This window comes from Rhodnius prolixus, unplaced genomic scaffold (assembly GCF_049639745.1).
Source record: "Rhodnius prolixus isolate KJV_2025 unplaced genomic scaffold, Rpr scaffold_4, whole genome shotgun sequence".
NCBI lineage: Eukaryota > Metazoa > Arthropoda > Insecta > Hemiptera > Reduviidae > Rhodnius > Rhodnius prolixus.
The window spans coordinates 51561255-51585521 of NW_027411614.1; the positions used below are offsets into that span (position 1 = coordinate 51561255).

General features: G+C 34.1%; 1 protein-coding gene across 1 annotated transcript; it reads left to right on the plus strand.

Moving 5' to 3' along the window:
• Window positions 1–18968: 18968 nt before the first annotated feature.
• On the plus strand, window positions 18969–23902 carry LOC141455776 (triatox-like). The gene is made up of 3 exons (XM_074131152.1): window positions 18969–19020; window positions 19096–19317; window positions 23553–23902. Exons 2-3 carry the CDS (start codon window positions 19120–19122, stop codon window positions 23793–23795), a joined length of 441 nt encoding a protein of 146 aa, XP_073987253.1. The 5' UTR covers window positions 18969–19020; window positions 19096–19119; the 3' UTR covers window positions 23796–23902.
• The last annotated feature ends 365 nt before the right edge of the window (window positions 23903–24267 follow it).

The window sequence follows — 24267 nt, forward strand, 5'->3', positions numbered from 1 at the left end:
AACTTTTTATTAAGACATATTTTTATTGCATAATTTGATTCTTCATCAAATACCTACGGAGGAAAAATTAAAAAAAAAATATATTTTTCATAGAAATACTTAACAATAAAGAATTTGCCAATCACAGTGAAGAATGGGAGCGTGAGAAGTAAGGTGGTTGAAAAGCCAATCAGAAGCGAGAACAGTTAAACACGAATTAAACCACGCCTACCTTCCATGTATTACCTCAGCGCGCTCTCTTTGGCTCGAAATAAAACAGAAGATCTGTATTCTTCATATTTTTACTTTCAATAATTTTGACTAATATCAGTATCTGCCAATTTTATTGAAATTATGAATTTTTTGCAACAGAGGAATACGAGAGCATAAATTTCACACAGTTAATGTGTATAGTGTGAAAAGTGAAAATCTGTGTGACATTAACATTATTTACTTCATTTTTCAAGCTTTATTTTATCCAATATAAGTAAATAATACAAGTAAATAAATAATTACTTGTAATAATAATTCATTTCTAAAGTATAGTTCGATATAGTTTCTTTAATTGAATACTTTTAAAGAAGTTTTATTACTTATTGTATAATTAGTAAAGTACTTTAACAATAATTACCTATCCTAAAAATAAGCATATCTAGGCTTTATCTGTGGCGTGAACTTCTTGAATTGAAGAAAACTACATTAAAATTTTATACTAAAATTAACAAACTAGATTATTTATTAGTTAAATATTATTTTTAAGCTCAACTATCAGATAAAGTGAAGTAGCAATCAATTTAATCGAAGAATGAAGTTAAATCGACAATGTTTACTTCCTATTGTGACACTAAAGTTGCACTTATGTACATCTGATGTCAAAAAAATCTGTAATGTGTTGGTATATGTAATTTTTATTTACTTATTTTTGTTTAACGCCCCGTAATAATAATAATTTTTTATTAGCTTTCAGTTTTAAAACAGTGCATGATACCTCCTACTACAGACAATCTAAAGTTAAATGGGTGCTACACTTTACTAAACAAATATTTTGTAATTGGCCAGTGGACATCTAATAAATTCTAAACAATATTTATGAAAATTTATTGCAGTAAAATTAATTAAATGATATTGTTGTAAAATGTGAATTACACAAGCCTAATCTTCTTCGAACGTTTCTAAATGGCTGAAATTACGAGCTCAAGTATGAATGAAATGTTGGGAACTTGGTGATTTGTGTACCTTTTGTCGTTTAATCAACCCTTATACTCTATTTTTGAATCTGTAAGTTTTTGAAGAAAAGATAAGTTGTCGCCGACATGGTATAAGTTAAAACTCTGCCAGCTCTCAATTCAGACAGAACTGACTGTTGTTTCTTTAATGCAATACTGCATTTTTACTACAATATATTAACTAGCTTGTGAGTTTTTTTTTATGTATTATTTTGTACTTTTAAGGTTTTGCTGTGATGTGTGTTTAAATTATGTTGTAGGTTTCTAGATAAAGTTTTCCGACTCGACCCCATGTCATTACTAAAAAATGTTCACTCACTGTCTGTACGGGGTCATATCAGCTGACTGTAGTTTGTAAAGCAATAAAACGATGCGAGTTGCGTCACTTTTTCAATTTATCTAATGTACTCCATCGAGCTTAGGGCTCACACTACATTTCTATTCCTCCAGAGAAGTTCACCACTCCGTCTCTGAAAAGAAAGTCAACCCTTTAAAAGGATTCCGTCCTAGTACCTGCTATCTAGATCTAGATTTTTATTTTATTTTCCGCTCTGGAAATTACTTTTTCTCTCTGTATCAAAATAAATAATTACTGAAACTATTTTCCTTTTTCACAGTTTTCTCAAATATGAAAAGTTTGGTTAATTAAACTGTTTATAATTAATTAATTTAATAAGAAAAGTGCTTTAGGTCAGTTAGAGGTTCATGAAGGCCACATTTTCGCCATCGATAAACCACTACACCACTGAATATTAAGAGAAAGTACCGATTGACGAATTTCATTTGAACTGGGAATTTTTACAACAGGATGTAACCCTTTTTGATTGCACCAAGAAATAGGTACGCCCAATCCACAAAGAGGCGCAAAGTGACGCAACTCGCATCGTTCTATTGCTTTACCCTCTCTCAAAAGAACTCTTAATAGAATTTTCGGAGAACAAATGTTTTGTATCGTATATCTTTTACGTAGTTTTTTATGGTTGTCATCGCTATACGATATTTCAATATAAACGTAGAAGCGTTTGTAAGAAAATGTGAAAATACTGAGAGAATCTAATCAGAAAATGATATTTCCGGTCGGCCGAAGTCCTTCAAATTTCGAAATTTAGTCCCATAAATGATTCTTGAGAAAGTTACGTAGGTGGTAAGCAGTTCAAATAACAGTAAAGATCCGTTAGAGGGATGCCTAACCAAGCCCTTCTCCCTCAGAACTGTCCTTTAATCGTAAGTTCTTTCAAAAATGTTTGAAATGAAAGTTATAAATCTAGAAATATATAATTTGCAAACCATGTTATAAAAAAAATCGTTGCACCTCTTTTTAGGAAATCTGAATAACGAAAACTTCGACTCTAAAGAGTGAAGTGGTACTTCCGGTGACAGATTTTGAAAAAATCTTATTTTGGCCATCTCTCTCTAGCTAAATATCAAATGTGACGACATTTATTTAGTAAGAGATTCACATGAATTAAGGAAAATCGCGTTTTTTTTAACACGGAGAAACATAAAATTCCTTTAAAAACACAAAATCAAAATAACTGCACGACCTACAGCATCCTTCCTGTACATATTATAAATTGGTAATGGTTGCATTGTAGATCTGAAGACGCTGTGATACACGTGAAGAAATTCAAGTTCTGTTTTGAACTGTAGAAAGTTTAACTGCGATTGTCTCCTAAGCTACACTGCATCCTTTACATTACGTAGACTGGAATTTAGGGACTGATATGCTCCATAACTGCTTAGGTTTTCATAACGAATTTGAACCGAGATGTTGAGAATTTTTGGCGCGTTATTAACCACGAAAAGTAGCTGCAATTAATATTTTTTCTAAACTAAATAAGTCGTAAAAATTGTTTTTATTTTTTTTCTTTCTACAAATAGACTTGGATATTTACGAATGTGAAATCTCTATGGGTGTATAGGTGATCTAAGCATTTACAAATCTACACCATCATCCATTAAAATAAATAAAATATAATTGAAATACCCTCAATAATAGAAGGGTTCTTAATATTTAAATCTATATATTAAGGCAGCGTTTCCCAACCTGTGGTACGCTAGTAGCTGGTAGGTGGTACGCTCTAGTAGCTGGTTGGTGGTACGCTCTAGTAGCTGGTTGGTGGTACGCTAGTAGCTGGTAGGTGGTACGCTCTAGTAGCTGGTTGGTGGTACGCTCTAGTAGCTGGTTGGTGGTACGCTCTAGTAGCTGGTTGGTGGTACGCTCTAGTAGCTGGTTGGTGGTACGCGAAAAATAATCAATAATGGCAAACATAAAAAATATTTAAAAAATTATTTCTTAACCGAAATTAAAGAAAAGTTAGCTGTATAATTAATATAAATGGCAATGTTCTATTGATAACAGAGATTCAAGATTAAATATTTGATGTTTTCAAATCCGATTCGAATTCGGTGAAACGTCTATATCTCTTTTGTATTTATCACAATTCTATGATTTCTTGTGTAGAGAAAAGTTTGGAGTATAATTAGTACAAATTACGATGTTCGGAAGATAATAGTTAACAAGATTTTGAAAGTTAAATTTTAGAGGTTTTCAAATTCATTCAAATTTCAAACGTTTATAGCTCCATTTGTATTTGTTCAATGATTTCTTTTCGGAGATGTAGAGAAAAGTTAGCTTTATATGTGGTACAAATGGCAATGTTCTAGTGATAACAGTTCATGAGATATTCAAGATTAAATTTTGTACATTTACCAATTCTTATCCAATTAGTTTCGAATTCATTAAAATTTAAAACGTTTATATCTCTCTTCGTGTTATTCCGATTTTTATGAATTCTTTACCTAATTTTAAAGAAAATATTGCTGTATAACTGACACCAATTGCATTGTTCTAGACAAATTAGTTAATGAGATAATGAAGGTTAAACTTTAGAGGTTTTCAAATTAATTCAAATTTCAAAGGTTTATAGCTCCTTTGTATTTGGTAGATCTGAATGATTTCTTTACCGAAATAAGGAGAAAAGTTAGCATTATATGTGGTATAAATGGCAATGAGTCAAAGTTTGTTTCCGTACTATAAAGTGAAAACATTAAATTCAAATATTTAAATTTGTTTATATTTTATATTATATTTTATCTGTATAATAGAGACTACTATTATCTACAAATATGTAAATTTAAGTAAAAATCTATGGAGCAGAATACGAGATATTTAGGGTTTAAGTTTGTTTCCGTTCTGTAAAATGAAAACTTTAACTTCAAATATCTCGAAAACTACTTAATAGATTTTGTTTATATTTTACTTCTATATGGAGACTACAATTGTATATAATTGTGTAAATTTTAGTAAATATCATTCAACCAAAGAACGAGATATTTAGTGTTAAAATTTGTTTCCGTTCTATAAAGTGAAAATTTTAACTTCAAATATCTCGAAAACTACTCAATAGATTTTGTTTATATTTTGCTTGTATATGGAGACTACTATTCTCTATAATCGTGTAAATTTTAGGAAAAATCTATCGAGCAGAAAAAAAAAATATTTAGGGTTTAAGTTCGTGCTCGTTTTAGATAGTGAAAATTTTAACTTCAAATATCTCGAAAACTACTCAAAAAAATTTTGTTTATATTTTACTTCTATATGGGGACTACAATTGTCTATAATCGTGTAAATTTTAGTAAACATCTATCGAGCAGTAAATGAGATATTTAGTGTTAAAGTATGTTCCCGTTCTATGAATTCAAAACTTCACCTTCAAATATCTCCAAAACTACTCGATAGATTTTGTTTATATTTTACTTGTATATGGAGACTACTATAGTCTATAATCGTGCAAATTTTAGAAAAAATCTATTGAGCAGAAAACGTGATATTAAGTGTTAAAATTTGTTTCCGTTCTATAAAGTTAAAATTTTAACTTCAAATATCGCGAAAACTACTCGATATATTTTGTTTATATTTTACTTCTATATGGGGACTACAATTGTATATAATTGTGTAAATTTTAGAAAAAATCTATCGAGCAGAAAACGAGATTTTTTGAGTTAAAGTTTGATTTTTTTTTCTACCGTGAAAACTCGACAGATTTTGTTTGTATTTTACCTAAATGATTTCTTTATCGAAATGTAGAGAAAAGTTAGCTTTATATATGGTACAAATGGCGATGTTTTAGTGATATATATTCATGAGATATTCAAGAATAAATTTTGGACGTTTTTTTAATTCGTTCCAATTTTAAACGTTTATATTTTATTTTCGTGTTTCGAGTTTTTTCGTGTTTTTCATGTTTATCAGTTCACTGAAACATTCCCATTTCTACCACATGTAAAGGTAACTTTTCTTTATATTTTGGTAAAAAATCATTTAGTTCATGGGATATTCTCGATTAAATTTTGTACGTTTTAAACTTCGTTTCGAATGCTTTCTAATTTCAAACGTTTATATCTCTTTTCGTATTTATCAGAATTCTATGATTTGTTTCCTGAAATGTAGAGAAAAGTTAGGTGTACAACTGATACAAATTGCCAGGTTCTAGAGCAGCGTTTCCCAATCTGTGGTACGCGTGAGGCTAGTTGGTGGTACGCGAAAAAAGACAATAATGGCGGACATTAAAAATTTAAAAATATTTAAGCATAAATATATCATAGAAACGTTTTTTCCTATAATAGATATAGAAATTATTTTAATTAATAAATTAATTTACAGTAAAGTGGTTAATATGTATAATAATTAGGTTAGTCTGTCTCAAGAAGTACGTGAAAATCGAGAAAATATAATGCACATTTAACAATATCAAAATTGTTTTTTATGCAGTATTTTTTAAAACCCGAAATCCAAATGATAATTGGATTTCAAACCCCTTCTATAGAGAAAATGTAGGAAAAGCAACATCATTAACGATAAAAGATAAAGAAAAGTTAATAGAATTATCATGTGACAGAACTTAAATGATAACTATGAAAAAATCTGCCTAAAGAGACTGTAATTAGTAAAGCTCTATCCAAGCAACATTAAATTTAATTGTACTTACAGGTAGTTGAATGCTTAAAAGATATTATAATTTAGAAGATTTGGGCACAAATATAATAATCCTATTATATTTGTAAATTATTTATAATTTTGAAGAGGAAAATATGTACGCAATTTTTAATTATTCAAAAACATTTTAATCTTACACTTTACAAAATTTATAAAGAGAACATGAACTTGAACATGTACATAGAGAACATGTTACAGATACATTGTACCTCTATGCAAATAAAAATAATAATAAAATAACACATTCGGAATAACAAATTTCACGAAATACAATCATTTTTATGAAATGGTACAATTTAGCATGATGTGCTAGCAAGTGGTACGCGAGCCAAAAAAGGTTAGGAAATGCTGTATTAAAAGTTTAAGTAAATTAAGGGTCCTCGCTCCCCTAAAAGATATTTCAACTATTCAGATCTAAATTTATTCTTTCAAAAGGCACAAATCGCTCCCTTAAACAGCAGGATCAGCTCTAGCTTCAGAGAGAAAGAATGAAAATAAATAATTACCAACAATAACACACAGACAAAAATATTGTGAGAAGTATGTATTCTAACAAGCAAATGGGGAAGTAAAATTGAGAAGTTGAAAGCAAGTAATAAAGTTGCTGACTGAACATTGTCTAGCGGAGGTAGGTCGGATATCCGCATGAATGTAACAAAGATGGGATTGATGTTGAAATTGCGAGCCCAGCTCGACAAGCACATCCTTTATCACTATGTATCTGGTTTGCCTTGAAACAGAATGAGATTAGATCGGCAATAGAAAGGTAGAAATGATTTGGGGAATACAGATAGGATTTCTTAGAAAGAAAGAGAGTGGGAGATGGGATAACGCTGAGTGTGCAAGGACTCTATAAGTCATCAGGGGATCGACGAGATATGATCGGTCAGTCCAATCCATCCCTCGGCTGTGTGTTTGTGAGACGGAGTTTGTATGTATGTAAGAGCATTGTCTTTGAGAGTATTGGTGTTCATTCTTACGCTGTATCGACAGATAATGGCTGCCAGACATCTTGTCTAAATGTTGATCTACCGGGCTTCTCTCGCCTAAAAATCTTGCTCGAACTATTGACACATGTTTTCATATTTCTCAAAATCTAAACGTTACCCGAAGACTCCGACTATCTAGTTTTATACAAAAAGATTACCTTTTAGGCAGCACGTAGGGCTGTAAGAGAGTCGACCATCTGAAACTGTTTGCAGTTTTTATTGAGCCAAAAGTATCTTCAATCTTGTTGTAAGCGCGTGAGGCTTACACCCAGATGCGGAGAGGGGGCAGATGACGTAAACGTGATTTAAATCGATATGTGCCCGAGGGGGATAAATGAATACAAAGAAAATATTTAGTAATGACAAATTGTCAAGAAAACACTTACCTTTGAGGTGCTGGAATCGAGCGCACACAGCATCCGCCAGGCGGTGAAGGATCTCTAAATAAGCGGTAGAAGGGAATAGGAACTATTACGGAGCTTAGGTAAACAATTGTGTAAAGATGTGTGTGTGTAATGTTAGTTGAGCTCCTAGAAGCGTAAGAAATATTTGGGTTTAGGCCCAAAGAGGCGTATCAGAATTGGATATCGGGTAAGCGGAAGAGTGAAGGGTAATAGTGCACCAAGTGCACTAGATGCGGATGAGGAAGGGGTAATAGTACAATCAATGCACTAGATGCGGATGAAGCGAAGTGCTAGATATCAACGGAAGTGACTCGTAGCAGGCTGAGATGCAGTAACTCGAGTGACGTTGGGCCGGAAGCAGCTGATGATGAAGCGTTGCGGAAGTAAGAAAAGCTGTACTTGAAGCGGTGTTCCAGCGGACGCGTACTATATCTGATACAGAGAAGGGCCAGACGACGACTCGTTATGAAGCGGTATGGAATTGAGGAGCACAAACTTATTTACACAGAGTTAGCGGCGTACTAAACTACAGCAGACGGAAAAACCCCACGGTTAAGAGAAAGTAGAGAAGGGGAAGCTTCGATACCGTGAGAACGGAGAAATATATATACAAGTTGAAGGAAAAAGGAGCTAATTGGCGGCAACAACAAAAGAAAAAGTAACGCGAGATAACGCATATTGCGAGAAAAGACACTGTGCGAATGGGACGGAAAACACAAAGGAAAGAGAGGGAAAGCGTCAAAGGGTACCGCCAAGAAAGGGCGGCACACGACTTAACACTTATGTTATGCCTAAGGAACGGATTTTTATGTATTTAAAAATGCCAAATATTTAATTAAAATATGCATTTATTTTCGTCAATTATGTGGAAAATATGTGATTTTCTTAAAATATTTTCTGGAATATTTAAGTAAAATGGACATTTTTTTTTATGAAAATGGAATTTTTTTTGAGGGGGGCAAGTTATAATTATTTATACAAGAAAAGAACATTTTTACAATTTATAATAATTTATTAGGAACAAAATAATTTGTTTTTACAAGTTATAATGATTTAAACAACAAAGAACATTTTTACTCTTTATAAAAAGATGTGTTAAATTTTCAATTTTGAAAACTTCACTCTTCGAAATTGTTTGCAACCACATGAAATTTCAAATGTTGGAACGTAAAGTGACGTCGATCTGGGCGTAAGCTGGACTTGTATTGACTAAAAGATCGTTCAACATCTACAGATGTTATAGGTGCCTTGCTGAAAGAAGTTATCTCGTTGTAAAGGGTACACGATGTTCTGAGGTGACTTCTGTTCCACTGATAATATCAGAAATCTGGCAGATGGTCTCCCACCCTTTGTTCTTGCTCAGTACTTCTACCAGTTTTGATCTGATCAGATCTCCCTTACTCCCAGGAATTCCTTCCACCTTTTCGATGACTTTTTTAACGTTGGATACGTTTTCTGTCAGTCGAACATTTTGGGACTCAAGTTGGGTAATGGCTTGTGCAAGAAATAAGCAATTGTCAGAAATGAATGCAAGGTCGTTCCTTAAATTAGGTTTCTCGAATAAAGAGTTGGCTGTATTTATCGCTACTGCTTCGTCTTCGAGAAGTGAAAGGACATTCTTGATTTTATTGTAGTTTTCATAGTAATACTGAGCTGTTTACTGTTAATACTGTAATGCTGAGCAACCAGTTGTTTGTTTGAGGCCGATGTTCGTGGCATTTCACCCAAAAAAGAATACACTAAGTGACCGAACGAAATGAATTGGACACTTCAACGAACGAGCTGAAAGAACAGACAACGTCAGACAACTTCAAAGAACTAACAAGTGCCCGTCACTGTTTAGCAGCATTCTGTGTAAATTACAATAACCATTGTACCCACTGTGATTCACAGCCCTACAGTCTGTGGTTCATATTTCCTGTCAACCACCTCCCAATTATGAAAATATGCCCAAAATGAAAAATATGAAAAAATATGTACATATTTTGATTAAATATGTAGAAATATTTATTTATTTTAATCAAATATGTATAAATATGCGATAACATCCAAATATGTGGAAATATGTGAAATAAAAGTAGACTCAAACGGCTTAAAAAGTGTCAGTATGAATACTTCTAGTTGAAAAACGTCTGCAAATTGCCTAGAAAAAAATATGTAAATACATACGAATCCGTTCCCTAGCTTATGCCCTATTGTACAATGTGATAGAATGATAGGCCAGCATTAGTAGTGTGTATATTTCTCTCATTAATTATAAATATAATTCCTTAGATTAAATAGAGCATCACTCGGGAAGAAATACCATTGGAGTTTTCGCTTACAAACATCGCCTCAACGGCAACCAGAGCGTTTTATGCACAGGTGTTTGACTACAAGCAATTATGGATTACTGCAATATATAGTTTACTTTCCAAAAATAAAAGAGATCTGCAGTAGGGTTAAACAATAACAGATTTACCAAGAACAAAAGAAAATTTAATGGGCAATTTTCCGAATGAAAATTGCCATACCACCAAATGAAGTCAATTTCATGAATCAATAGCTTTCAATCCACGAAGTTCAAAGGAGCAGGGAGGCCTCAAATGTCTAGGCCTTTTTATTCTCTGAGCAAGCAGTAAATTAGATTTCCAACAATTCCCCTATTCCAATTCAGCGATCCGATGCTAACCACATTACTTGCAGTGTATCTTTAGTTTGAGAGTTTTACTATTTAAATATTTGTTTTCATGTTTTATGGCTGGGAGCGAAGTAAAAAACGGAGCTCTTTCAAAACTCAACTTGTTTCATTTGATGGTCTTGGGCGTCCCTTAATGAAAGTGCAAAGTCATTAGAGTTAGAAGAGTGCCTTTACAGATGTAAAGTAAAGTCAGATGACTAGGTATGGTAAGTTAGGTTTGCAATTATTATTTATAAATAAAATAATATCTTTGATTTTAAATTTTGATTTTTGCCTGCATTGAACGGCATTTGATAGTGCATTATATCAAAAGAGAATTTATTGTGATTATAAGAAATTAAAATTATTAAATTTTATATTGAATTTATAATGAAATTATAAAATATAAGAAATCCGTCCGTCCCACACTTCACTTCCTCACTGAGAAAGAAATTTGACTTCCACTTTTATTTTTCTGTCACTCGCTATCCTCTGATAATGGATGAAAGTCAGAAACATTCAGGAACGGAAAAAATATGACTTCATTGGCCGATAATATCAACGATATAAAACTAGATGTGTGTATTAGGTAATAGTGATTTATAACATTATAACTTGTAAGAAAAAAATCATCATTTTGTGATGTCTCAAGAAATATTTATATTCTGTAAATACATACGTATTAAAACTGTCCGGTAGGACAGAGTTTTGTGTACCTTTTGGTGTTTAATCAACCCTTATACTTAACATTTTAAACTGTAAGTTCTTGTTAAGGAGATTTTTGTACCTTTTGGAAAGATTTCCCTTTTTGCTTTACAGATTTTCTTAACATTTGTAATGAGCAATACTTTCATTATTACCTGATATGGTGTTAAATCATATATGGAGTTAGGGAAAAAGATAGACCACCTGAAGTCGCAAGGCTAAAAACTCAGGTGAAATTTTCAACCCAAATACATGCTATTCGCCAAAAGTATAATTTATCCCTTGGCAGGAGAGAGCCTCTGTACAATGAGTCGTACTGGAAAATAAGGAGGACACCTTTGGTACGTCTCCATCTCATGGAGCCCGTAAAAAAAGGCGTCAGCAGTGAGACCGAGTTGAGAGCTCTAGCCCTTGAAATGCTTGGAGAAAGTTATCCATCTCCTCCTTGGACCCACATCTATACCAACTTGGTACCAACTTCCAGTACTCAGAACCTGTTGGAACGAGGGCATCAAATTTCGATGGGGAGATTCGGGCTTCCTGATAGGTCTAAGATACGTGGTTGAAAGAAAATTGGACCAGGTAGTCTTTCTTAGTGACTCCCAAGCAGCGTTAATAGCCGTAACGAAAGCTCAGAGTGGAGTTTCCGCTGATGAGCGTGCCAGGAAATGATTGAAAAGATACTTATAGCACCTGGCTTTCCAGTGGATTCCGGCACATTGTGGATTACCAGGGAACGAACAGGCCGATAACCTTGCGAAGCAGGGAAGTCAATGTGATCATCCCGACCACGCAGTGTGTTACGCATCGGCTAAAAGAGTTATAGGTAACCACATAATGGGGAAATTACACGAGGAATACAGGAGCACGGCCGCTGGAAAGCAGTGGGCAACACTGTTAGAAAAGAAGATACCTGCCGGCCTCCCAAGAAAAGAGTCTGTCGTGCTCTTCCGAGGAATTACAGGGCACGACTATCTACAAGCACACCTCCACAAGATAGGTATTAGGGACTCGCCGATTTGCCCATTGTGCAATGACGGCGTAATGATTTTTGACCATTTGAACGAGTGCCCGGCACTACAGGGCATGAATACGCCATATGAAAGATATTGGGCTGCCAGACAGAAAATGGCTTAACGCCTTTGTCGCGGGATAAGAAAAAAAATAGTTCATCACTTAGATGTTACTTAGGGGAGCCTTAACCCTTTCATCCTACCAAATTTTATCAAAATCGGGCCAAGATTTACAGAGTAATTAGTAATAATAATTTTGGAGGGGGCCTTATATACATGGGGCAAACTCCTCCCCCATTTGATATACAGCATCGAGACCCCCCAAAAGGCACATTTACATAAAATTCCAAATCGAATGACACCTTATTCATGAAAATCGGTTCGCTCGTTTAGGCGCTACGTAGTTTACAAAAAAAGGTTAACAAGAAGAATTTTTGAAAATGTCGTTTTTGCACAATTTTGGCATCGTTTTTCTTGAAAACAAATTAATCTATGTTATTACGGAAAAATTACAGTTATAAACGAGGATTTGCCCTACATTATAAAGAAAATTTGAAAATTTTATCTTCAATAGAAAAAAAAATAAAAAATTGTCAAAATTGGGTGCTTTTTAACGTTTCGTGCACTTTTTGACGATCAACCCTTATACAACTGTCCTACCGGACAATTTTAATTAGTTTTACATATTATTCAACAATGGTAAATGTTCAAGATTGTCTTTATTATTCTAAACCTATTACGGATAACGAAAAATCAAGTGATAATGTTTATTCTTGTGATGGGTATAATGGTTTTGTTCATTCTTCATTTGCTGGGTTGTCTACTTCTGAAGCCAAATGTATGGCTTTAAAGAGAAGATCACTAAAATTCCTTTGCAATGATGCAATGAATGTCATACAGGATTAAAAGATCTACCTTCTCTAAAAAATCTAGTAATGGAGTTAAAAAGAGACATGGCAAATCTAAAACAAAGCAACACTTGTAACTGCCAGTTTGCGAGTGATATCTTTATGCAAGATGAACTTGTCAGAGAATTAGGACCGATAAGAAAGAAAAAGTAACCTAATTATTTTTAATCTACCTGAGGAGGGTAGAGAAGATAATGAAGAAAAGAAAAGCAATGACAAAAATCAAGTTGAAATGCTAGTAGGATCAGTATTAGAAATAACTAATCAATAAAAGTTCCTACTCAACATTGACTAAGAAAAGTATGAATTATTAAGCGAAGAAAAAAAAAACTTTTTTGACTTGAAGGACCCTAAAAAGGATGTTTTTGGGGCAAAATTGAAGTTAGGGATTTGACAAGATCACAATACTTCGATAAAACCAAAATAATAATGGGGGAAATGTAGAAATGCCTGATGGAGAGGAATATATTAAAGTCAAAGTGTGGAAAAAACAAACCTAAATTTAGGAGGGGCAATTTTTCTAGAAAACTAAATTAGCCACCATCTTTCATAGAAAATTTTTCAAATACTTCTTACCTACAAAATTGTATAAGTCCTATCAATGTTGCAGATTAGATGCAGATAACTTACGTGATGCAGTACTTACTGATTGCGACTAGTCAGTGCAATACAAATAAATACTTCGAACTTAAATACGGAGGAGCTGAGGTGCTACTTCCAACGACAGAACACAACTGAATCAGCAAACTTAAAGTAGTATAATGTATTAATAAACCCAAGTAAGTCCAGCTAACGTATTAATTTTTTTTTTTTATCATAACTCCGATAAAAAAAAATTAAATTAAAATCACCATACTTTTTTTGAGGAGAAAAGAAGAAGTCAAAACGTAGTGAATACATGAAAGTCAAAGGAATGTAAATCGGCAAAACATCGGAATTATTAATATGTAGAAAATGGTGTTAAACATTAAAAATAAGTTTTAAATTGGATATTTGGTGGTATTATACAATAAGATGAGAAAGCAAATCATTTCTTTAGATATAAGCTATTTGCAATGGTGCTGAGTACACTTGGAAATGAAGAAAAACTTGAATGGGGAAGACAGGCTGTGACAGGTAAGGTTACAATACACCAATTTTCTGGGATAGACGTTTGGAGTTAGTGGAGGGGGTGGAATTGCGATTGCGGCATGGCCAAGCCAATGGCATAGGTATTCTGAGCCAAGATGCTAAACTCTCTGGGACCCGGCTTGCAGGTTGCGGCAGAGATGTATGTCTGGCTCGTTAGTCTGCCCCTCTCCAGTCCTCAGGCGGGCGGCATAATTTGTCGGGTGAATTGGCCGACGGAAATCTAACCACCTTTCTCTTGGCTCCGGGCTTACTCCAACCAACCAACAGCAACAATACCCTTATTAGTGAACTTATTGCACTCTCAGCCGCTGCATAGTTCCTGCAGGCAAACTGAAAGAACGTTGAATAACTAGAAAACAACAACGACCTTTGTTTCCCAGAAAAATGTTCACATATCTGATTTTGAAAGAAAATTCAACAGAGTGAACAACAAGCGCTCACTTACTCTGTATTTGAGACTGTGACAGTTTCAAATTGAACTCTTTTCGCCTAAAATCAGATGAGTGAATGTAGGTGTTTTAAAAACAATTTTTTAAATAAGAGAACTTCATTCCGATGCTACGGATACTGACTGTCTAAAAACATTTATTACGCTACATTTATAAAACACAAGAATATACTCAGAATCCTTAATAAATATTTAAAACACATAGTTTAAATTCTACTTATTTGGCTACAACAGGCCACGTTGTCACATAAAACCTCAGAATTATCACTCCACATCTCTCTCCACTCTAACCTCAACATTAATTACTCAACATAAATGACCGATACACCCAAACAAGTATTCCAGAATTTTGCAATTCCAAGAAATCTGCTTTTGAAATTTATTGAAATTACATGGAAAAGCGCTCCAATCGCTGTTCGAGTTTGCTCAAATGTTTAGTATTATCTGGTAACTAAGCAGACTTTCTAGGAACTCCCCCCCCCCTAGTCGTGCAAGGCTAGTTACTCCGCAGGATGCTCAAAGCTTTAGCCCTGTGTCATCCATCTTCGTCACGGAACATGTCACCTTTGATAGGGTACAGAATAGTTACACACGAATGAGATGTTGCAAAAAAATAAATATAGACGCGAAATCTTTAAGAAAATAGAATTTTATAACTTTATTACACTGTTATCTGGTTTACCTGGTTTGGTTGTTCCTCCTTACCTAGAGGGGAGAAGTAAAAGAAGTTTACCTTTTTTTATTAGTTTCATTAATTTTTTCATAGTTTTTAACTTAAAAATCTGTTCTCAGATGTAGAGGAAAATAAGGGAAAGTTATGCGCAGGCGCTCGATTTGCTGGCAAATGGAAAGCTGCTAAATATTTTTCAAGTAGGTCTAGACTGGCGCATAGATAAGAACTCCGGGAAAGGAATAATTAGTTGACGGGTGGAAGCTGCCAGTCTCCCAGCTGAGACGCCCCTCAATGAGACCGAGTCTCCCTTATAGAAATGATTAATGAATATGCAATATCCTGCAGATTTGGGCTCCCAGTTATTTTGGACTGAGCCACTCCATCCACCTAATTATCCAAGCGCTCATCTGAATTCACTTTGCCACCTATCTATTGGTGGTCCTCCTATCTGACAATTTCAATGCTAAGCCAGTTGCTAGTGTGCCATTGCTTCTTCTCTTGCCGATATCTTGAACGAGTGTTGTCACCCAGATGAATTTTTAAACTGAGTTTACTGAGACCGCGATGATACTATGATGCAGGCCGAATCTACTTCTTTCACGCCTTTATATTTCACCACCAGGTTTACGACGTTAGAAGATCATGTTGAACAAGAAGCTAATTCTTCGTCACGTCAGAACTGGACACTTCAAAAATCACACATTAAGTTTTTATTAAAGAATTAAAAATAAAATCTAGAGGGAACAGTTAAACTACTTTCTCTTGGCGTAGATTAAGTACATTTCAATTTCTTCAAAATTCTTTTAAAGATGGTTGACCTAAATATTACGCCCGTTCACTTTAAACAAACCGTTTTCGAAATCATTGCTCAAAGCTATAACAGCTATTCAGTTATAAAGGTACTTCCAGTCGGTATTATACTTCAAAATAAGGAAAGTACTGCGAACATTCAAATTTTCTAGTTATTCAACGTTAACTTGTGTAGTTTTTGATGAACAACCCCTCTTAGTCTACTTCTAGGAGGTTTCGCTGAAGATGCCTTGATGCATCCCCTAAGAGTTCGTAAAAGTAGTTGTAAAGTCAAATGAATGATAAAATTGAAAAACCCTTTATTTCATTGCTACCTTGCAATAAACAATAATAAATAAGCGCCACACACAAAATTTACTGTAATTTTGAAATGTTAGAGAAGCGCCAAGCAGCACACTCCTGGTATCTTCAGTTTCAGACGTGTTCGCTCTTTTTTCTTTCCGATTCTGTAACACTTGGTATTTTTTGGAATGTGTATGTGCTGTCCTGTCTATGAAACATTTAAGTGTGAGTATGATTGCAGATCTCGGTGTTTTGTTTTTTGCATTATGCATAAACCAAGGCGATTCGCAGTACTTTATTTTGAATTACCTAAATTAATGTTTATGGCAGGTGGCCAAGCATAAGTTAGTAAATGGTCAGAACATGGACGTAAAAAGAAATCTGGAGCGTAATGGTTTCAGAAGTGTCCGTCTGTTAATTAGGTTTAGTTGGCTTAGGAAGAAATCTTAATTTTATTATTATTTGGGGAGTCTAGTCTAGAGTTAGTTGAACAATTAGGTATTGTCTTCTTTTTTCAGGGTTCTTAATTTTGAATGTTGTAGACAACAAATTGAGGCATGCCTCTTTTGATCCACTTTCCATTTGTGGTAGCAGACTTTAATTTGTGTGATGATATTCTTATGTTTTCTATGGCGTCAGACAATCTGAGATGCTTTGAAATAAGGACACAGTAGTTCGCGTAACAGCGCAAGAATAGATAAATGGTGTGCCGTTTAAGAGGACAGTGAATAGACTTGAAGTGAGTAATGAGCCCTGAAAAGTCTTTCATTCTGATTGTCGAATTCAGCTTTAACTCAAAAATGCCTTTGCTTTCCCTTGTTAAAAATTTGCCTGGGTTGAGGCTAGTTTGATTAAAAGTCCGTCAAATATTGCAGATCGAATATTGAAGCTGTTACTGATATAACTGTCGAGTGTTGTTTTTATACAAAACCGCTCACGATTCGTTCAGCGATGCGTTGTATTTGTTCTTTCCTTGAGTACGACTTTAAAAATCCAAATTGTGTGGTGTATGATTTTATGATAGATGTGTACGTAGTTGGGTCAATGAAAGCGCAGAAAGTAGTCTAATTGGTCGGTCGCTGGAAGGCACATGTTTTGGACTTGTAGGTTTGTAGAAGACTGTAGCTTCTGCATTTTCCAAATACTTGCGGAAAACTTTTATAATACCGTAATTGATTGCTTTCAGTACAAAGTTAAATATCAATAAAGTTTAATGGAGTAAACTAAAGTAAGTAAAAGTTGTGTGAGTGAACACTCTGGCATTTTAATGCAGTATCTTTGATTTTTCGAAGATATTATCTAGCTCTGCAGACCTAATCATAATTTGAATACTTCAAATACTCCATTGAGAATCACTCGGTTAGTTCAAGAGTAAATTTTCATCTGAGTGCTGCCATTACAGTGATAAACATAATAATTGACCATTGAAACGCGAAAACCACTCATTGTACACAGTTTTGGAAAATAGCTAAGAGTAATCTAGTATTAAAACACCGAAATGTTCAAAAATGTGAAGTCATACTTACCTAGCTGGATGAAAATAAGGTCATTTCATCTTCAGACTTAAGTTAAATAGAACGGCTACTTGTTAGGTTAAGACACGTCAGCTAAACACTACATAAATATATGATTCAGGAATTATCTTCTATTCTTCTATTAAGAAGGCCAATTGTTCACATCCACAAGATCTTATCTAATTATTTGATCTACTTACTGCTGCCAACGGGACTCAAGATAAACAATTCGCATGGTTTCAGTATGAGATCTTTGGCACCCTAAAACCAGAAGAGATCAGTCGCTAAACCTTTAGGTCCTAGACCTTATAATAATAGAAATTATACCTACTAGACGTACAGAAAGGGAGATCGTTCAGCAGGCCTCTTTGGCTGCTACGCCTTGCGGAACAGGTCCCGCCACATGCTCTAATTTGCATACGAGTCAGATGATATCATTCATTCAGATTATAAAACTTCTCTTCCAAGCATTTCAAGAAAGAACAAGAAGTTACAGTTTTACCCTGACCTTCTAAGGATGTCTCCTCCAAATTAAGAGTGTTCAGCCAACCAAGGAAGTTCTGGAAAAGAGGGGGTCGGTAGCCAAGGTTATCCACTCCTAATTCCAATGCTCTCCGCTCCCAATATATTCTAAAGTTGCATCTCTAATTAAGAAGTCGAAATGTTCTAAGAAGTGTATTCTCCACTCCAAACGTCATAACCACCCAGGCTCTCCTGGGAAGCCCAAGGAGTAATGGGGAATTGGTAATTAGGAATAACCTCTCTCTGGTGCCTAAACCTCCCTCATTCCACGTGAAGGTCCTCCCCCAACAACTGGTACGCCCTCCCAATCCATCGTTTCTGGAAATACTACGCCGAGGAGGTGCCTTGTTTTCGATCTGATTATCCGTAGGTTCCATTGGGTACCCCATTCATCATTCATATTGCACACCACCTAGGTTTAGGCTGAACTAGCATTTCTTTTTGAATTTGCTACACTCAAATGGTTCAACACATCAACCTTTTCCGTAGACACCTAAATTTTGAAAACCGCTGTCACGCCTAAAGTGTGATGTGGAATATAACCAGCGCCAAAAGTATAATGATGCATTTTACAAAACCTAACCTCTTATTGTTGCCAAATTACCATGTGTAAACTTAATTAGAGGTTTTTAGATTATAAACGAGTTTCCTTTAGAGTGGGAGAGCTGCTAATTACGGTCCCCACCTCTCTTCTATATAAGCAGAATAATTCTCCCACTAATTTTATTGATACAGGTCAGCCTTTGAGGAGATACAATGTAAGTATTCTGCAAAATTACTATTTTGTCCTCCAAAATAATTTTAACTACAGGTGATGTTTGACGTATTAGCAGAATCAGGAAATTCAGAGAGCACAGATGGAATTGAGTAAGTTAAGACTAATTCTGGGTTGCTGTTGGTGTATCGGGCAGATGTGGGGCATTCACTCGCACAATATCAATCTACAGGCGGACCAATCACAATGTGTAACTCCAGAGAAGACCGACGGCTCTGAAGAACAGTGGGACATCAGTGCTCCAGATGACACCTATCTCCGACTAAACTGCATAATCAGGGTACTCATTTTCTCTTATGCTTCCGTATTCTCAGAGACTTTCGATTTGTACTTTCCCCCAGATAGTTTGTTTTGAGGTGCCTGAATACCAAAAAAGTAGTTTTAGAAAATTTTGTGATTCTGTGTATTCAACCTCATGTTGTATTGCCTAATTAATTAGGATCTAGAACAGAAAGTACTAATATCATTAATGTGATTTTATTGGGTAGGATACTCTCTAAACTTCCATTTTAGTGTAAATCCTATAGCCCTGACTCTTGTATACTTTATTTTACTTTTATCATACAGCCTACATACTATTATAATTAAATATTAACAAAAATGCATGTAATACTGAAATTCTGATTTCAAATAAAACTCTTCCACCTAAGTACCCCTAGCTAAATGAATTTCTATCTTTAGAAAGATTTCTCTAAAATTACTCCTTCTATTTTCTCTATTCTTACTTAAACATTTGATCTGAGACTTATCTTGGAAACACTTTCCAAGGGAGCTTGCTTTAGGACAGCCTGGGCAAGGAATTCCTTCAAAAATTTGTTTCGCTAAAGTGTATAAAATGTATTTGTATGAATATACAAAAGTACAAATACAAAAATACGTATATAAAAACTAAATTTATTCTTACAACACACATTTATACCTATTTGATTGTATGTAAGTAGTGTGATCGCACACTACACTCAAAAAGCACTTTAGAGAGAAGCTAATCCTCTTTCTCACATAACATATGCAAATCTAGAGTGTAAACTTAAATAACATCATAAGATTAACTTACGTACGGCCCCAAACCAAATGTAAAATCTTTGAGTGTCAAACTTTAAATTACAACAGCAAGGAATTCAGCAAAATGGCCAAGGGACATTCTAAGCAAGTTTACATTTTGAACGTGTTTATACAGGCAATCAGACCAAATTCTAGTTATCAAGGAAATAATAAATTCCATCTAAGACAAAATTGTGTGACTTTTCATGACGTTAAAAGATGAGGCTATGCCAAGCCGCAGTTAGTTCTGATGTAACCGACGAAGCTATGATGTGGGAATGCGGCGGACAGTCTCTGGTTCAGCCGCATGATCATTTAATCCACTGGCTTTAAACTGCCATTTCTTTGATTCTCTTTCACTTCAGTCAGTCTAAATCAGAACACCACACTGATAGTGGATTTTGAGAAATAATCATTCTTCACCGAACAGGACGCTATGTTGAACAGCATCTCAATGTAACTGAGTGATTCAACAGTAACGCTGTACCCGTTTTAAAAGAGTTTTCTCCACACAAGCCAAATGTTTGGTGAAAGTGTGGAACCCTCTTTGAACATATCGCTCATTGAAGATAACTTATCATAGTTCTGAAAAGTTATTCATTTTATATTTTTAATTAAAAGCCATTTTACTACTTCAAAACTAATAGACAGTAATACTCTATACTAGTAATTAAATTTAATTAGTTTAAAAATAATTTAGGGAACCTACATTTTAAGATAATATCAAATTTTGTAAACTAAATAGTATTGGCCCAATATTTTTAATTCTATCAATATTAATTGTAACCCGAACCTTAAGTCTTCTAATATAATGGAAATTTAGGTTATTGCATTATATTGGATTAGGATATAGGAAGTAACTAAAAAAGAAACATGGATACTCAATTCTTATAATTTTTTGTGCGAACTTTCACAAAACTCCAAAACGAAATTGAAAAAAGCGCGTTTTCCCCATATTGATAATATGTCTCACAAGTATGCTAAGGCAGGCGAGGATTTGCAATTAGGCTCCTGGGTGTAAAGCTGAAGATATTTTAACATTCTCTTACTCCTGCTCCGAGGAAGTATTAAGATCGTGTCAAATTTCTGAAAGCGAATCTTTTTTGTGTCCGTTTATAAAACGAAAAACTCATACTTCATACTCCCAGGAGTTTGTTCACGGCCGGCAAGATTCGGCTCATCTTTTCCTACCATTCAAAATACGTACACAGGATAATGGGTCAGCCTCCATGAGTCCCACAATCGAGGGAAGAAGATGGTCATCAATCTTTACTTTATCCTACAATTCGTCAATATTTCCATCGAGTTAATGTTTGTACTAAAAACACTAATTGAATTGTTTTTGTAGACCCGAAAATATCCCTTTTTTAGAAACGTTAAAAATTTTAAATAATGTTTAAATAAATTTACAAATATTTTATAAATCATAATTGCTTATTGTATTGACTACAGTTGCAAATAAATAAACAAAATTAAAAATATATATTTAAAAAAGCAACTATTTAAAAATAGCAAAGAAAGCAGCTATTTTAATTTGACAGAACCTTATCTCCTGAAAAAAATATTTGTCAGATTTTATAGCTGTAGCGTATAATATCGTTGAACTTTAGAGTTGACCCCGAGATTTCATACTGTACACTTCGCTATAACTTGCTCCGTGAAACAAGTGATTTTTTTTAGTAAAAAGAGGTTGTTTTTCCCTTTTTTTTGTAACTTACTAATTTGAAGGTGATCTATTCAGTGGTGTTAACGGAATTTAGCTTTTATTGGTAATTTATAAAAGAAATCATTATAAAACATTAAAAACTTATCGCATTGATAAATAATCTGTTTTGAGTGGTGGGGATTGGTTATAAATTTAAAAGTGGGGAATTTAAAAGAGTTCTGTACGGTGCCACGCCTACCGTCATTCTACTTATTGCTGAAGCCGCATCAAGGTTTATAGAGACTGATGAGCAGCAATATTGACGATATAGAATTAAATAAGGAGTGTGAGAGTAATTCCCCATCAGTACAATTTGCTTTTAAACGACCAAGAAGTAACAGTTCTCCTGAGGAGAGTCTGAAAAGGGTACAAGTTACACAATCCTATAGTGAAATTAATAAAATGATGGATGAAAAACAACGAGATTTTATAAGCGAATTATTAGATAAAAATTTGCAGATGTACCGACAAAGAATGATTTAAAATTATTGAAAATAAAATAGATAAAATAATTGATGAAAATATGAAACTGAAAGAGGAGGTAGTACTCCTCAGTTACCTTTAAAACATCATTTTGAAGAGAAGTTACGCGCTGCCAAATTTTGTATTATGTCAGTTTATAGTAGAATACTTAAGAACAATAACATTCCTATATCAGTAAAATTTAAAATTTTTAAGAGTGTTTTTAAATCAATAATTTGCTACGGTGCGCAGGTTTGGAGATTCATATGTGCGGATATAGTGGAAAAATTAAATACGTATTTTCTAAAAAGGCTTTTTTCTCTTCTAATTTTATTCTCCTAAGTCTCTGTGGAATTCTCCTAATTATATGTTATACATATTTGGAGACTGGATTTCAACCTCTGTTTTTTTATACATTTAAACTGCAATATGAGTATGTACAGAAAGTTCTCACTTTACCTGACGAACGCCTTCCTAAAATATTAGCTAAAGAAATAATAGCCGAGAAACTATTTTGGTATAAGGAATGCTTGTCGATGTGTAGAAGTCATGGCTATAATGTATTACACTATAATGTGGATGGTAATTTAATGGACGGCTTGTTAGGTGGGATGAGACTTTCTTTCAAAAATGATCTTTTAAATAGAGTACAAAATTCTAGGTGGCACGGTATTTATAAGGAACTTTCTTTTGATTTTTGACCTGACCATTATATAACTGATTCTAATAGTTTTTTTTTTATTCAAAATATAATTAAAATTAGAGGATCTTTATTTAATTTAAATTACTGAGTTGGCCGTAGTGAAGAAGCTCAAATATGTTCATTGTGCAATTCGCATGAAATAGAAGATATTTTTCATTATACAGCAGTGTGCCTGATTTTGACAGAGTTCAGAAAGACATGTTTTGGTAAAGACGTATTAGAAAAAAATGAACGGTCATAACTGGGAGAAACTGTACAAATATAATGTAACGGCTGGCAAATACAGAAACTTCTTAATTAATGAATTAAATTTTTTTGTTGGATAGAATTAAATTTTGTTTGTAAGTCATTTTGTTTTTATTGAGTGAAGTTTTTATTTCATTTTATTATTATTGAGTGATGTAAACATGGAATATATGTTTTTATAATAAGGTATAGTAAAACTGAGTAGTCTGCTGACGGACTTCGATCCAGGATCCATGCAGTATGTGCTTACGGTTAAAATTAAATTGTGTTTTTGTAAATTTAAAAAAAAAAATTAATAAAGCATATTAATAAAAATTAATAAAATTATAATTATATTGTTGAACTTTATTACTTTCAGGGTTCAGGATCATGTGATCAATCATCCATCCTGATTTCACAAGGTAACCGGAGCACAACCATTTGTCCAACCGGATCACAGAGCAGACATTTTCGTGAAAACAGAAATTATAATACAGCACAAATCACTATACTAAATGGTATACCCGAAGTGACTGCATTTTGTCAAGCGACAGCCGTCTCGACAGACGGCCAAGTTCAGATCCAAAGTGCGAGTCAAGATCCGGATCAGTGTGCAGCCTGAACTAGTTCTTCTGATGGATGCAGTACGAATCTAATGACGTTTACTGTGACCAGGCTGTAATGTAAACAAACTTAATCTCAATAAACGGATAGACTACTTCCTTGAAATCCTTTATTAATCATTAATTTGGGTATAAGAACGTAACAAACTCGACTAAGTTGTGTTCTCAAGTCTAGGCGGAAGAAAGTGATTAACCCTGAAATTTTGAAATGCAATGGAATATTACAACGAGGCCACTCGAAAAAAAATCGACTTTCATGCTCTCAGATGTGTTAAACGTGTAAGAAAATACTTGTCAACAACCTGCGCCAATTGAATTTGGAGGTACTCGCCTGCAAATTGTGCCTTGTGCCTTGAAAGTCACATAAGGAATTGAAACGGCTTGCCCAAAGCACAAAGTATCGCCGAGTTTAATAATAAATAAGAGCAGTCGTGAAAGGACTCAGTTGTAAATAAAACTTTCCGGTAGGAC

Bases quoted from the DNA above. Each gene is read 5' to 3' on its own strand.
- LOC141455776 (XM_074131152.1), top strand. From the start codon at position 19,120: ATGGAATTGAGTAAGTTAAGACTAATTCTGGGTTGCTGTTGGTGTATC. The intron at 19,318-23,552 runs GTACTCATTTTC...TATTACTTTCAG, and splicing joins GACTAAACTGCATAATCAGG to GGTTCAGGATCATGTGATCA.